Genomic DNA, 17,070 nt, shown 5'->3' with positions numbered 1-17,070 from the left:
TTTTAACTCTGTCCTGAGTCAGATACTGTAACAATGACATATCTGGATATCATTATTCAGTCTCACAGAGAATCACCCCTACAGAGGTCATCTCACATCCTTAGAATTGTATCATAAATTTATTACATTAAGATCCACTATAAGAATTTTGTATAATTTATGAGGGAGTTATCAAGGATGCTGTCTTTTATTTCATTCAAAATGTTATTAAAGTCATATAGTATAAATTCTTGTAGAGTTCAGAACTTGTTAAAGTGTCTCTTGATGAACTAGTTGCCTTTTCTAATTACACCATTGAGTTATTCCTTTTCTTCCTTATCTTGAATTAAGGGTACTCAGAGTTAGAGTTTTTGATTAATTGTAGCAGCTTCTCTGGGTTTGATTTTTCTTTAAAATTATTTTTTTCTACCCTATCTTTCTCCTTCTTCCGTCTGTTCAACATTGCTTTATTATTCAATTCTTGAATTTTTTCTCTTCTTTAAACAGCTTCATTGTATTCTTACTTTTTGCCACCATTGCTTCACATCCTTTGAAGAACCTTCTATTTTCTGTGTTTTCTAAAGAATGATTAGCCAGTATGAAATTATTTTTCTGTTAATTTCTGTATGAGGATTAACATACTGGGCTGTAAATACTACCTTCTGGACACAATAGGCCATCTTTTTAAATTTAAAACTGATGGTGAAAATTTTAGTTCAAAAAGGAAGAAGGAACAATGCCACCAGGGCCACTAGGAGTGTTTGCCGAGTAGGTCTCTACAGTGCACAGTAATTCTGCTCCTATCTTAGATGATGTTTGAATTCAAAAGAAGCATGGAGATTATCTCGACTAAAACCCTTATTTGCCATGTTTTATCTGTGAGAAAATGGAGTTTGCTCTGGCATAAGGGTAAACATATACATCAATGGAATAGAGTGAGAGTTCAAAAATAAACCCTCACGTATAAGGTCAATTGATTTGCTACAAGGGTATCAAGAAAATTCAATGGAGAAAGGTAATCTTTTCAATAAATAGTGCTGGAACAATTGGTTATCTACATATAAAATGATTCTGGACCTCTTCCTCTCTCCATATTAAAAGAAAGTTAATTTAAAATGGTCAGAGAGCAAAAAAAGAGCTAAAACTATAAATCCCATGGGAGAAAATATAGGAGTAGATCTTTGTGACCTTGGGTTAAGCAAAGTCTTCCTAGTTGTGACACTGAAAACACAAGTGACAAAAGAAAAGACAGATGAACTGAAATTCATCAAAATTAAAAACTTTTGTGTTTTGAAAGATATTACCACAAAAGTGAAAATACAACTCCACAGAATGTAGAAACTATTTGCATATATATATTTGGTAAGAGGCTTATACCTACAATTAAAAAGAAAACTTTTATGATGCTCAATATTGCTTATTATCAGAGAAATGCAAATCAAAACTACAATTGGGTATCACTTCACACCGGTCAGAATGGCCATCATTAAAAAGTCCACAAACAATAAATGCTGGAGAGGCTGTGGAGAAAAGGGATCCCTCCTACACAGTTGGTGGGAATGTAGTTTGCTGTAGCCACTGTGGGAAATTGTATGGCGATTCCTTAAAAAACTAAAAATAGAGTTACCATATGATCTAGCAATCCCACTGCTGGGCGTATGTCCAGAGGAAACTCTAATTCGAAAAGATACATGCAAGCCAATGTTCATAGCAGCACTATTTACGGTAGCCAAGACATGGAAGCAATCTAAATGTCCACTGACAGATGACTGGATTAAGAAGATGTGTGTGTGTATATATATATATAATGGAATACTACTTAACCATAAAAAAGAATGAAATGCCATTTGTAGCAACTTGGATGGACCTAGAGATTATCATACTAAGTGAAATCAGACAAAGACAAATATATATCACTTATATGTGGATTCTAAAAAATGATACAAGTGAACTTATTTACAAAACAGAAACAGACTCACAGACATTTAAAACAAACTTATAGTTACTGAAGGGGAATGAGAAGGGAGGGATAAATTAGGAGTTTGGGATTAGCAGATACAAACTACTCTATATAAGATAGATAAACAACAAGGTCCTACTGTACAGAACAGGGAACTATATTCAATATCTTGTAATAACCTATAATGAAAAGAATATGAAAAAAAAATGTGTATAACTGAATCACCATGCTGTACACCAGAAACTAATACAACACTGTAAACCAACCATACAGCACATGAAAAGAGGATCAACATCATTAGCCACCTGGAAAATGTCATTCAGAACCACAATCAGGTACCACTTTATCTCCACTTGGATTGTATTATTCAAAGATGGTAGTAGTAAGTGTTGACAAGGATGTGGAGAAATTTGGATCCTTATACACTGCTGGTGGAAACATAAATGGTGCAGCCACTTTGGGAACCTGTTTGGCAGTGCCTCAAAAAGTAAATCATGAGGTTACCATTTGACTAGCAAATCTACTCCTAGGTATATACCCAAGAGAAATAAAAACATATGTCCAAACTAAAATGTGTACATACACACATACACACACACACACAAACACATGAATTTGTATACAAATGTTCGTAACAGCATTATTCATCAGAACTGCAAATTGGAAACAACCTAGATGTTTATCAACAGATAAATGGATAAACAAAATACAATATATCCATACAATGAAATATTTTTCATCAAGCAAAAGAATGAAATACTGATACATGCTACAATATGGATGAAATTTGGAAACATTCTAAGTGAAAGAAGCCAGTCACAAAGGACCACCTATCAAATGGTTCCATTTATATGAAATGTTAAAATAGGAAAATCTATAGAGACATAAAGTAGATTCGTTTTTGCCTAATCTAAGGCAAAATTGCCCTACCCAAGGAGGGAAACTTGAGGAGATGAGGAGGGGCTGCTAATGTGTGCAAGTTTCTTCTTGATGTAATGAAAATATAAAATTGATTGTGTTGATGGTTGCACAACTTGATGAATATATTAAAAACAATTGAACTGTATACTTTAAATGAGTGAATTTTATGTGAATTATATTACAATGTGACTGAAGATCTATCTTTATCTATCTATCTATCTATCTATCTACGTAATCTAATTTATGGGGGAAAAAAAAAAGACAGAGGCCAAGGGAAATGATGTGATTTTATCCAAAGTGAGATCTCAGTTCTCTGAACCCAGTGGTCACTTTCCACTGTATCACACCAATTCTTTTCTCTCTCTCCTTTTAAATCTCTCAGGTAGATTTGATGAGATAGTGGCATAAATATCTTGAGCCCTTCTCTTTATTACATGTAAATTATCCTTAACCTTTTAGGGACTTCATGTATTTATCTGTCAAGTGAAGATAACATTTTTCTGCCCTCCCTACATCATAGAGATATCAGAGGCTCATAAGAAAGGAGAAAGCAGTCTGAAAAGTATAAGGTTTTAGTATGTTAGAAGGTTTTCCATTCCCTCTGGCTGTCCCTTCATGCCATGCACATCTCAAAAGGGAAGTATTTTCTCCAACAAAATTGCATAAAGATAATTGTTAAGTGACTTGTGAATTCAGTTATAAAACATACCATAACATATTCCCTAAGGATGTAATAACTTTATGAATTTATGTATGTCAGTTGGTGATACATTGATCAATACAGGGCTTTTTAAAATTTATTTTTTCACCAAATTTTGACCATCCAATGTCACTGTCAAGCAAACAGCTCTGTTGTATTTCCTTTTTCTGAAATCACAAACCTTTTATAGAAAGAAAAACATATTCAATTAAAATTAGCAGGGGAGGATGTAGTTCAGTGGTAGAACATGTGCTTAGCATGCATGAGGTCCTGGGTTCAATCCCCAGTTACCTCCATTAAAAATAAATAAATAAACCTAATTACTCCCCCTAAAAATAGTAACCAAATAAATATTTAAGAATTAAACCGCATACTTCCATCAAATATATTATTTTTCTTTCCTCATCATAACTGATAATTTGATATTATATTTGACTGTCTTAAAATATCACATTTATGTAGCTATCTAACGTTTATTACAGAACTACATCACTAACTTTTGGTAATGTGAAGATAATATTTTATTTCATTTTTTTACTTCTGCCTTTTTTCCCAGTTGTTGCACACTTCCCCCTGATATACATCTTTTAATATCTGCTGATTGTAGGCACTTATGCCTCGTTGGGACCTAGCATTACTTTTATTACCCTGGGTAATACAATTTTGATTGTAGAAAGCTCATTTTAGGATGAGCTCAGAGAACAGAGTAAACTGTTATGTTAAAGACTTTGAAAAGACTGCAATGAATACAAAAGGGCTGTGGTAAACAATCTTTAGGAGATCATCCATCCCAAGTGCATAGTCCTGATTTCTCATGTTTCATTCATAGCCGAGCGTTGAAAGGATGAATGGAGCCACTCCTGATTAATTTTGCTTTGCATTGGGGGGAAGCTAGAAAAATCAGATATTCGTTTCCTTTATTTATTTTCTTCTTTATACTATAATAAGCATTTAGTTCTTCAGCAATATTGATTTTTCGATTGGGTGTTGCATATAATTTTACAATTTGCTCTATCACTTATTAGATATTACACATCCTGTTTGTAGGGGAATGTGTCTGGAATAGACTGCTGTGGGCTGCCGAGGACAGCTTGCTGATTTGTTGTTTGGATGAACCAACACATACCATATATTATATTTGGAAGCAAACCACTGAAGACCAGCAACAGTTTCTACCCAATTTATAACACCTTTGGGAGGACAGTTTCTCAGTAGATAATGCTTATACCTCAGAAAACTATTTATTATGAATGCTCTGGGTGCAGACAAAGGAAATGTTTTCAGTACACATACCGTCTAGCTTCTTGGAGTTAACTAAGAAAAATGTCTAAGGGAGACTTAGAGGGGATTTGTTTTGGTAAATTTTTTAGATCACAAATGTTAGGATGGTGCTGTGAAATCCATTTGTCTTGAGAAATGCAAAAATTTTGAAAGAATAATTAGAATTTAGGCCATAGAAATTATGTTCAAATCTAAATATATTATTCATAAATTTGTTTAGCATTTGTAACAATCTCCAACGCAGCCTCAAGGTTAAGTAAAGTTTTCCAGAGAGAGGTTTTGCTGATGTATAAAATATGATTAAACTCATCAAAAATACATATACACACACACGTGCTCATGCACACATACACACATACAAAGGAGGAAAGCACACGTGCAAATTTTACAGTGGTTTTCTTGCAATGATGGGATGACATTTTAATATTTCTAGGCTTGTCAAATTTCTATAATAAACATGTACAACATCTAAAATCAGAAAAAGTTATAGCAAATTCCATTTTAACATAGCTATCGAAACATACATTCAGTTGGGAAGTAAGAGGCTTGGCATCATATTTTTAAGTGCTAAATAAAAAGACATAGCAGAGCATTGCCACTAAGGTACAGATTAAAACCCACTGGCATATGGGCCATGCTTATTTGCCATTGAATTTGGTGATTCTTCCTCTTTATATCTTAAAATCCCTATGCTTGCAGCAAGAATATGCATTTGTAATAAGCCTTCCTTTGCCCCTCAGAAAGGAGCATGTAGCCCTTAGCTATTCCCAAAGATGCTAAGGGATGAAGTCCCACCTTTCTTAACAAATGGCTTACCAAGCAGTGCCCTTGCTCTTCTGGGTTCCACAGGGCCCTAAAAGCTATGTTATATGCTCTTTTCTGGATAAAATTCTGAAACCTATCACTAGTTATAAATAATGTTCACTCTGGTTTATCATCAGGGTTGCTACTGCCTTACTCAAAACAAACAAATTTGAAGTTCAAACAGCTCAGATAACTAGGTTTTGGTGAAGGTGTATCTCTTCTCTGCAAACTCACAGCTAATAACCTTCTCATATAATTGGGAACACCCATGGTCCTAATACGGATATTCTCTACAGGTAATAATTCAATAGATCTACAAAAACAAACAAATAAAAATCACACAGTCTGTAAAAAAGATAGGGGGTATATATCTAATGGGAAAGAAATATTTCAAAGGACATCTTAGACAATGTGAACCTGTTAGTGGTGGACTTTATCACAAAGTGGACCTCAAAGGCTTTGTTTTTGTATTCTATTTCAACAATAACAAAATGTGTGAAATTCTACACTGAATATATCCAACATATATGTATATGTGTGGTAGACACATAACACACACACATACTCATAATTTATGTCATTAAATATATGAGAAGAAAATGAGTGGTGGTTAAGAATATAGTGTCTGGAGTCAGCCTGGTGGGGTTCAGATCCTCTTTCACTTACTGTTTAGCTTTGAGGGTGATTTACTTAACCTCTTTGTGCCTCAGTTTCTTTTCTTGTAAAATAAGAACTATTAGTGGATCTAACATCATACGATTAGCTGGAGGATTAAATGGTTCTTTGCATGTAAACATTACCATATAGCAAACATGTGCTTTTGAAAGTTCCGTCATCTTTTGATGACCACAGTGAGATTCATATTTTTATCTCTGAGCCTGGGATGTTACATCGGGATGTTGGAACGTGGAGAGTGTGTTCTCTGCCTTTACAGGATCTACTAGGAATATACTGGAAACCGAGACTTGGGAAACTCAAGAGGAAATTGAGAGTGGGAGTCTGGTGAGTGAGCACTGGAAGTCAGGCAGTCGTACCCCACTGCAGGGTACAGTCTACAAAAGCAAGCAAAGGGGAAACAAGTGATGGAAACCATCAAGTGGTAGAAATACGATCTGTACTTCGGAGTTTTGTTTCCTTTTCTTCTGTCTTCATGTGCATTTCATTATTTTTATATAAAATGGAAGCTACATGATTTATGCTGCCTGAGCTAAATAAAAATTACAAAAACATATACAACATATTGAAGTTTAGAATACTTTGTGCCTGTATTTCTTGGTGCTGTACAGCAGATCTACACTTGTACCCATCATACCCTAATTAAGGTTCATCGATCACTGTGTGGTAGCTAGCACAGTTGGGGCATCATTACTGAGAAAAACTCAGAAAACTCTTCAGAACTTATGTGAAAATCCAATTCCTTTGAAGTAGCCCAGTCCATAGAAGACCTCAGATATGTCTTTGTTTTAAAACCATGAATTATTTTCAAATTTCAACTTTATTTTTTACTTTTTACTTTTCACAAAGCCCAACTCTGCTGTTTTGGAGGGTGGGTTCATTGTATATTTTTTATTTGTCTTTTTTTGGGAATGGCTTGTTGTGCATTTGAAGTAACATCATTATTTATTCATCGTTCTAAGTAACACTTAAAGTGTTCGATTCAGTTTGCAGACTTGACTGTTTACTGGCAGCTACTGGCAGAGGGAAGTTTGGGTCACAGACATGGCATTTGTGCATTTGTTGGCACACACCATTGTACAGACCATGTCACAAATACTAGTCCTGTTTAACTATAATTGTGCTTCTAAATTGTGTGAAAGTTTTTAAAAAGTGTGAAATTTTCTTTCTTGATTGACTGGTGGATAAATACATAAAAGAAGGAAATAACAAAATCAAATTCAAATTTGGATATAGATTTGCTGAAAATGTCAGCATTTTTCTCTTGAATTTATGGGAGTGGAAAGAGGTGTGTTTCCCCAGATCAGGAGCTGTATATTTTGCTCTCTTTCTGGAAAAGTTTTCTGAGCAAATGAAAGTATTAAACGAAAGAGGGGTGTCTTTACTCTTCCTTCAGACCACACCCATCTATACACACAGGAAGTGCTCTGGCTGTTTTCAGAGGCGACAACATTGTTTCTTGGTGGAGAAGAGGCAATTTGAAGGAGGCAGCATCCCTAACCACAGGAGTCTTGGAACTAAAAAGGTTTTCTCATAAAGCCTTACATTCAACAAAACCCTGGGATTTTCTAGATTAGACCTATTTTCTGTGTGTGTGTGTGTGTGTGTGTGCATTATTTTTTCATTCTCTCCATGAGTAAACTCACATTAGTAGCCAGTCCTAATTACGGTAACCACATTTACAGTTCTAAGGCAGGAGAGCAAAGGAAATTAATATAAAGAAAACACCCTGGGGGGACACCGAATGGACTCTGTAGTTCACTAAAATTTTGTGACTAATCAGCATCTTCCTGTCTAGCTATCCCACATCCATCCCTAACTGATCTTCTTTTTACTGAGTCAAAAACAATTGGAAACTTTCCAATTGCAACACAATCTTTTTGTTCAATTGCTGACCAGTAGTAGCTCTAAAAAGAAATCATTTCTAAATTTTAAGACTCAGAGTTGTCTGAATTTTCCCTGTTAAACTCATAACCCAAAGTACTGAAGTCAGCAGGACCTAATGCCTAATTCGCTTACGCATACGGTGAAATCCAGTGCCAAGGATCATCCTCGGCCATTGCCCCACTTCAAATATTCATGATGCGTCACAGTCCAAGATGCATTAAAGGTGGGAACGGTGCCAGCAACACACAGTCTTCCTAGTGACAAGGAGCCTTCTCAGATCAAAGGAGCAAGATGTTAAAGACTTCAAACTAAACTGTCTTTGTAAGAGACGCTCACAAAAGGAATGCCAAATCCCATACCCTGTTTCAGCCTCGGAACATCAATGAAATAAAGGAAAAAAATAGACGCTCATTCATTTTCTCTTCTGACTCTTTTTACTGAAACTACTTTGCTTTTCTCCTTTCTTAGCATTGCAGTCAAACACAGGGATGTTATCCACTAAAACTGGAAAACATTATTAATGCTTTCAAAGACAAAATGAATGAGTACCGAGGAGTTAACAGCAGTTAGGCCAGTATGAGTTTGCTAATGGAACCTGAGTGGCATGCTGAGAATAACACGAGAGCAAAGTTAAAATGGTCACAGGAGCTATAAAGTGCACGTTATGAAGCAAATACACACAAAAATTTAAGTTGTCCCTTTATGTCATTTGTCACCCAGCTGCACCTGCTCCTACACTTGTCCTCCCTTCCTTGATCTATCTTGGCACCCTGGAAATTTTAGGCATGTAGCCAATTTCATACCCAGCCATTCTGATGATCCAAACTACTATCGACTTGCTTTTTTCTTGTATTAAATCAAGTATCAACCCCAGGGCTCTGAACTACTTCTGACTGACAGGACCAAGAGAAAGTTCTAGGCTAATTACTTCTTAGGACTTTGTTCCCAGTGCAAAGAGTTACTATTGACCTACTTTGGACTTGCTGAAATAATTTATCAGGTAAGATAATTAAGGGAATATAAAGCTGTTTCAAAAACCAAGCAAGTAACAGAAATATTTGTTGAAATCCTAAGTTAGTATTCCCAGTGCTATCAGATGAGGCTTTAGGACTTTGCGATGAGTCAATTTTATTATGTTTGACTTATAAACCCTTCTTTTTCTCTATAAATTATACTTGGCAGGATGTATTTGAGAGTCTCTTTGATGTATAAATGTATTAGTTTTGACTTTTTTTCAGTCTAGATATAAATAGAAACAATCTTTTAAGCCCTTCTCTTCTTCTTCTCTTACTCCGCCCCCGTAAACAGGCACACACATCCCTTTGCACAGGTACTCCCCTTATCTCTGAAGCCCATCCTAAATAAAGGGATGCTTCGAGAGCAGAGTGGATGTGTCTGTGGTGAGGACCACTTACCATGTGGACTTTTCACTCTCTCGAAAGCTTAATCCTTTCCTACACATAGGTAAATATTTAGAACTGAAGAACCTTTTGTAGCAATGGTTTTTCTTTCCTATTGAGAAAATCTGACCATTTTCTGATTTCTGCAGGCTTGATGTTCTCCATAAGAAGAAGAAAAAGGCAAGAGAAAAACCTTGAAAGGAAGTCATAGAACGTAAGGGAGGGGTGCGTATGAACTTATAAGCCATCTGTTTTTCTCAAACTAAAGGCATTAAAAAATTATGTCATTCGGATGATGGTTTAATCAATGTCATCCTCTAATTATTATTTTTTTTCCTTTCCCTCCACTCCCCTTCCCCCTTTTATTTATTTATTTTCTTCCCTGCTTCCTTCTTCTTAACTCAAAACTCATATAACTCTGAAAACAAGGTCAGCTGATTGTGTACTGGCTTTTTAATTCTAATAAAGTTTTATCTTCATTTAGAAAATACCTGAACAAATTTGAGTAACTGGATTTAGTCCTTGTGGTAAAATGTAAAATACTAATTTCTCAGGCTAGGGATAAGGAAAAACTCGGGAATTAATTTTTCACATTCGTTTCAATATTGCAGTTACAATAATAACATTATTCCTCAGCAGTGTTTATTCACATCTTGTTATTACTTCATAATGCAGGGTTGAGGAAATTGCATGCATAAAATTGTCGTTTAGTTAGTGTCAAAGGAAAAAATAAAACTGAACACTGACTTGTACTCTTTGTTTCCACCCAGCATGTGCAGTGCTTTATGTCTGTGAGAGGACCTGGCCGTGGTTTCATCCAAAATCAATAGCACATCAAGCTCCCCTGATGCAGTTGACTAGTACTAGACTCAGATCACTCCCCTATTGCCTCCTGTCTTACTTTATAGCCTCTTTCATTCCATGCCTATTTAATTTCATTTATTGCTCTATTCTTGTGTCCTTCAGCTGTTTCCGATCTGCCCTTCATGCTCATAACTAAATACAATATGTTAACATACAAAGGTATTTATGTAAATGAAAATCAATACGCTTATCATTTCTGCACCATTCCTCCTTGCTTACATTGGACATTTTAAGTACATTTTATTTAAAGGCTAACAACTCTTCATTCTTGCCTGGGAAGTGGAATGATCTTCTTGGCTCCCTGCCCCCTGCAGCCCTCCCTCTAATCTTCACAGCCATGGCCGCTTAGCCCCATCTGGAGGTTCAGCCTTAGTCTGCATTTTGGAACTAATCTTGTCGCTAGGTTGGGGGCGTACAAGATGTCCTAGCCAAAAGCTAACTGATTCAGCATCCAGTCAGCCTTGCTGCTGGCTTCATTCTGACCTTGTAATTCATTTCCGAGAGCCAGGGACTTGTCCCAGCCCCTGGTAACCAAAGCCTGGTTTTCTACATCAGTTCCAGTAAGTGGAGTCTATCCAATCTTTCCTGCTTCCATCCCTGATTGATACTCAGTTCTCTTGATAACTGAGGTTCTGCCTTGTCCTCTTCTTGTTCCCTTTGTAACTGAACTTCTTTTCCTAACTCCAGTTGTCTTGGCTGTCGAATCTTTCTGATGCCACTTACCTTCATCTCCTTGAACTGCCCACTTTGTACCATGGATCTGAACTTCTGCTAGAATACCAGGAGTGACACTGCCATCCTGGATTAGCCCACTGCCTGCTGCAGGCACCTCTCTTGTCACCAGCTCTAACCCCGCAGGTCTCCAGGCACTGGATCTAAGCTGCTTGCAATCTGGCCACCTCATTATTCCAGACATGACAGGAAAGAAATATTTTAATTGCATCTCTGGTTGAATTGTTATGCTAACATTCTCTAGTTACTGTCACCTCATCTCTTCATCTCAGCCCTGCCACTTAAACACTTTAAAACTCAGTTTCCTCTTTGTAAAATGATCATAATAGAATCTACAATTAGGGTTATTTTGAGGATAATTCACCAAAAAAAGAATGGACCAAGCCTATAGTAAGAAATTAGTAATTTTTAGCTGCTATTATTATCTCATTTCTTAAATCTTTAAATCTTTAATGTGTAAAATGAACCTATGTCACTTAAAGGTGATTTTAAAGAGATGAGAATGGGGAATGGAAAATTCTTAAGAAAAAATTAGGGAGCCTGTGAATTTTTTTTTAAGTAGAATAGCTGACAGCAAGATCATTAGCAGCATTAAAAATCACGGTGAACTACAGACGTGGTCGCCAGCAAACATTCAGAACAAGGTATTTTAAGGATACATTTCCCGTCAATGTGTCTTAATTTACAATGACTACGACTAGACAGAGCCCTAAAGCATTCAGGGGGCAGAAGTCAGTCATTTATTTGAGACCAGTATTTATACAATCATCTGGGAACTTTTAGAGAAATAAAATTTTAAGCCCTACTTCTCTGAAGTTCTGACTCATTAATTTTGGGATGGAACTAAAGAACTGGTATGTTTAAAAAATTCCCAAAGTAATCCTGCTGGTCAGCCGGGTTTGGGAGCCAGAAATTCATCAGCCAGCAGGATGCCCAGGATGCTCTTAAGAAAATACACGTATGTTTGCCTCAAGATGGTCAAACCAGTGCACAGACTCCCTGACTTGGCTCCCAGCTGCTCATTGGCTAGAAACGTTTGACAGGTATGGAAACTCCACTGCTGCCTGCTTTTAATAATGGGTGGCTGTTTCTCCTGGCTAGTCAATAGCAGTGTTTACCGGTAAGGATTCAGTCAGTTTACCCTAAGAGCCCCAGTTTTCCCAGTTGAAATCCTCAACTTAATCTGCGTTCAAAAATATTTTAAAATATTTTAAGTGCAGATTGTTTCAGTCTTGCCAAAATTACCTTGCTTTAGTTTTTTTCTTCCTGTTCCTTAGATGAATTGCCCCTCCACCCACAAAAGTTTGATCAAAATGATTGTGTTTTTTATGCCCAATTTTACTGAGATAGAATTGACATGTAATATTGTAAAAGTTTAAAGTGAACAACATGTTGATACACTTATATATTGCAACATGATAACCACCATAGAGTTAGCTAAGACCTCCATCACCTCACATAATTATCTTTTTTTTTTTTTTGGTGGTGAGAACATTGAAGATTTACTCCCTTACCTACTTTGATCAAAATGATTGTTACTGTTCTAGACATAGTCTGCATATTGAAAAAAATCAAAGGGTACCTGGCTGTTTTCCTGACAGGTATGTGTATAAAAGTTAGAGAGAGAGAGAGAGAGGGACAGTGAGAAAGAGAGACTGCCTCTTTCAATTATCACACCATACAAAGACCTTTGTGTTGCTCACCTGGGGTATGAGTCAGGGTGTAACCAATGTGGTTGCCCTAAAAAGCTAACATTTTGGGACCCATTCAGAATAATGAATATTATTCATTATCTGTTCAGCATATCTTTATAGCAGAAGCTAGTATTGCTTGAGTGAAGGGAGAAGTTGATCCTAGAGGGTCAGAGATCATTCCTTGCTCTTCCTTCTTCCCAATTCAGCTATAAGCACGCACAAGCATATCCTTCAATGAAATCTCGGCAGCTACCCAGAGCCACCATCTTAGAAGCAGATTAACAACTGAACAACTATTCATTCAAAGCATGGTTCCTTGACCATGCTTTTTGAGAGATGTTCTGATAAATATGACTTTTCTCTCCATCTCTTAACACTGACAGTATCTGGGGGGGGCTCAGCGATATCTTGTTGTACCTTGTCAAGTAATGCCCTGGGCAGCTGCTTGTGTGGCCCAACTCTTAGTTCAGATGCAGAAATTCCTTGCTGTTATTGTAGCCCTCATGTTTTCCTTCTTGAGAACTGGATTAAAAAAAATGCTGAAAGTGTCTTTTTTTAGGAAACAACTGATAGAATAAAAATAAATTAATTAATGTCATTATTTTGTTTAAAAGAATAAAATGGCACATTACCAGACATCCTCGGCATCTTCATCACATTCTGCACCAAACTGACAAATATCACAGGTGGATGTCTCCTTTTGACTGGTTTCTCCCGAGCCTTCATGGACTGTAGGACAGAAGAAAGCGAACAAAAAGAATTCAGGTAAATGTGTATAATACCAATAATGCTAACACTATTATTTTATATTAAAGCTACTAGTTTTCCAGTGGACTTGTTTGCTATTAAGGCTTATTACATTGTCATATTCAACTCCTTTCTTCCCTAAATTTGAAGAAAATTAACAATAATATGTTAGGGCATTGGTATGTAGTGAACAATTATTTTTATAAGCAAAATTAAAAAAAAAAAAAGGAGAGTTTACTGGGTTTATTAAAGGTATTTGGCTAACAGACCATATGAAAGAGTTTTTTAATGAAAAGATTTAGATTATTACTTGCCTGGATGAAAAATCTAGTGTCTATAAAAATCTAGTGTCTATAAATGAGTGGTTTCTCATATAGTTTTTTTCATTCAGAGGCTTTTATACATAACTTAAAAGAATTAGGTGGGCAGCTTTGCCTTATCAGATATATGTTTCCTCCTCACAAAATGTTAAGTACTTATAAGGAAAAATATATTAATTATAAGTTTATAGAAAATATCTTTTAATTGGTTTGTAATTTTTTTTTGCACTGTACACAAATGTTGCACAGAGCCCATCATAGTGATTTCTTCTATGAGGGTTATGAACATATATCTCATTTAAAAAGTATATAATATCATTGATGATGATTATTGATATTTGTTTTTTTATACCCATAAATTATAGGTGTAAAAATATGCTATGTATAACCTAATTATAAAATTAATCTTTCAAAATCAGGAAATGATAGTGTAAATCAAGAAAAAAAATACTAGTGTTTGAGTTCAAGAAATAAAAATCTGAGCTATAATTTTGAGATAATAGATTACTTTTTACCCAATTAAAAAATACGTAGTTGAAAGCAAAAATAGTTTTGCTTATAGATAAGAAATTGCAACAGATAACTACTGCACAGGTAATCTTATTCCATGGACAGATTATATACTTAAAACATATGTTTACATTAAAAGAATTCTTAAAAAGCACACTTCTGCAAAAAGCTATGCATTTTCAATAGAAAAAAAATGAGCACTTAAGTATGACATTGGTTCCTAGCAGTAAGATAACATTTTAACAAAGACATAATTTGTTAACATGCACCCTGAATCGAATAAATTCAACCTTACTTATTTTGTTTTCATATATTTTCATCATTTGTTCTTTATTAGTAAGAGAGTTTGTAATATTTACAAAAAGAAATATCTGTATTCCTCGATTTTCCCATTTACTGCTGTGCAGATTGGTGATTTGATTTGGCAAAAAGAAAAAGAACAAGAAGACATCTCTGAGTTCTCTGTTTTATACTTTTTCCAGGAAAGTCAGATTTCTCCCTTTCTAAAGCAACATTTTTTACCCCTGTACTTGATGGTTTATGTTATACTTGAAAAAAAAAAAAAGAATTAAAACAGATCAATTTCAGTTGCAAAAGTATTGATGGTATAGTTTTAAAATTGGAAGTGAAAAAAAAAAAGGTGTTTCTCCCCAGGAAGAAGAAGGAATTTTAGATTCTGATAAAATAGACAGCAATTATTATCCACTCTATTACTTTAATAGAGGCAAGACCATTAGAGGGGACTGTGGGGGTAAGAAGGAAGCTGGGGCCTCACCTCAGGGGATACTGCACAGCTGAGGTCCATCTCTTTATTACTTTCTTATTATTAATGCAACACAGAAGCTGCTAATGGGAGAGAGCCTTTTAGTGTTAGCAAGATTAGCAGCCTCTAGACAAAAGCTTCCCATCACTCAGGAAACACTAACACAACGGGAGGTCCTTAATGAACAGTTAGAGCCACTTATGAGCAGCCCATCTTCTTTTGCGTAGAGATCCTTGGGTCAGGGATCTCCTGGAAGTAATCCAGGGGGTGAATTGGGCTAACTCAGCAAAACTAATAATATTTCTACTGGAAGTCACATTACATTTCTATCAAAGGGCAGTTATATGTAGACGCGAGATGTTTGGAAATTCTCCCATACAGAGAAGTATGTCCAAAAGGAGCAGTAGCAATATCTCTATCAGTAAACATTCTGGGAATAGAATGACTTTATGTGAAGCTATCTTCAATGAAAAATAAAGTAAAATCTTTCCATATTGCCTGAAGCACAGATTCGCATCTTTGTAATAAACAAATTAGTACACAGCTTTCATTTAACCTTATAGACCAACGATTCTTAAATAGGGTTGGGCTCAGAAGCTCTGGTAGATTTGTTTTGTTGATTTATATACTGTTTTTAGCATAAAAGCCCTGGGAAATCCTAAGAGGTTCTAAGTTTGGAGGCTTGAGGCTTGGCTATGTAAACTCTCAGAAACACATCCCTGAGTAAGAATCTCTACCCTAAACAACACTGGGAAGACTTCAGCTGTCCCAAGCATCCTCTGCAAGCCATGTCTAGCACAGGGCTTCTGTCACTTCAGAGTGCACGGGAAACACCTGGCAGTTTTGTTAAAATCAAGGTTCTGATTCAGCAAGTGTGAGGAGGTGCCTGAGGTTCTAAATTTCTTACAAGCTCCCAGAAGCCGATGCTGCTGGTCCCCAGACCACGTTTTGAGTAGTTTCCAGTATAGCACTGTGTTTTTCAAACCACACTTCACAATTTATTAGTAGATAGTGAAATGGAGTTAGTGGGACACTATCAGCACTTTTGTAAACATGAAGCAGAATATACTAGAGCAGAAAACACAGAGTGCATCTTACTTAGCAAGTTCGGTTTTATTTTCTAATGCTGTTTTAGTTATACATATGTACACCCATCCAGGATTGCAATGTAAATTTCATTTCTTACTAAAGGTCACAGCTACAAAAGCTTGAAAACCACTGATTTAGCACATGCTAGATGCTCGGCAAATGTGTGTTGAGTGGGATGTTTCCTTTTTCCTGTTCTTGTTATAGTCTCAGAAATAGGCAGGATCAGTGCTTAATTATTTGCATTCACCCACCGATTATACAGAAATAAAATTCATTCATCCTGAAGTATTATTTTAATCATGTCTTTGCACTTTAAGCCTTTTATTTTGAGCTGTGAAGTAAGAGAATTATTTCTCTTTATTCTATAAAAATTTAGGTTTCAGCATGTGATTGAGGGAAATTTGAGGGGCAAGAGAGGTGGAGCTCTTGAAAGCACATTATACCTAATATGCTACCCTATAGTTAAAACTGATTTAATTAATTCCTTTAAGAAGATTCTAGATTGGAGCATTATGAGAGGTGATCAGGGTGGGGAATATAGCTCAGTGGTAAAGCGTGTGCTTGGTGTGCACGAGGTCCTGGGTTTAATCCTCAGCGCGTCTGCTAAGTGGGAGGAAAAAGAGATGCTCAAATTACCTCTCTCTGAACTATCCCTGCACTGGTGGTTTCATCTGGGAAATGGTGACCAAAATTCCTTTATATTGACCTTGTTCTGGCCCAATTCAGGTCTTCACAGTGGATGTG

At 36.0% G+C, this 17,070-nt stretch overlaps 1 protein-coding gene across 1 annotated transcript in view; it reads right to left on the bottom strand.

Annotated features, from left to right (window-relative positions):
* Positions 1 to 17,070, bottom strand: part of TMEFF2 (transmembrane protein with EGF like and two follistatin like domains 2) — a 223,007-nt gene that overhangs the window by 90,728 nt on the left and 115,209 nt on the right. The window contains exon 5 of the mRNA XM_010979726.3: positions 13,530 to 13,626. Coding sequence (XP_010978028.1) covers positions 13,530 to 13,626 — 97 coding nt within the window. The remainder of the gene's footprint in view (positions 1 to 13,529; positions 13,627 to 17,070) is intronic.

Source organism: Camelus dromedarius, chromosome 4, assembly GCF_036321535.1.
Source record: "Camelus dromedarius isolate mCamDro1 chromosome 4, mCamDro1.pat, whole genome shotgun sequence".
Classification (NCBI taxonomy): Eukaryota; Metazoa; Chordata; class Mammalia; order Artiodactyla; family Camelidae; genus Camelus; species Camelus dromedarius.
The sequence above is the reverse complement of the archived record's forward strand: the minus strand, read 5'-3'. Positions and strand labels throughout refer to the sequence as shown.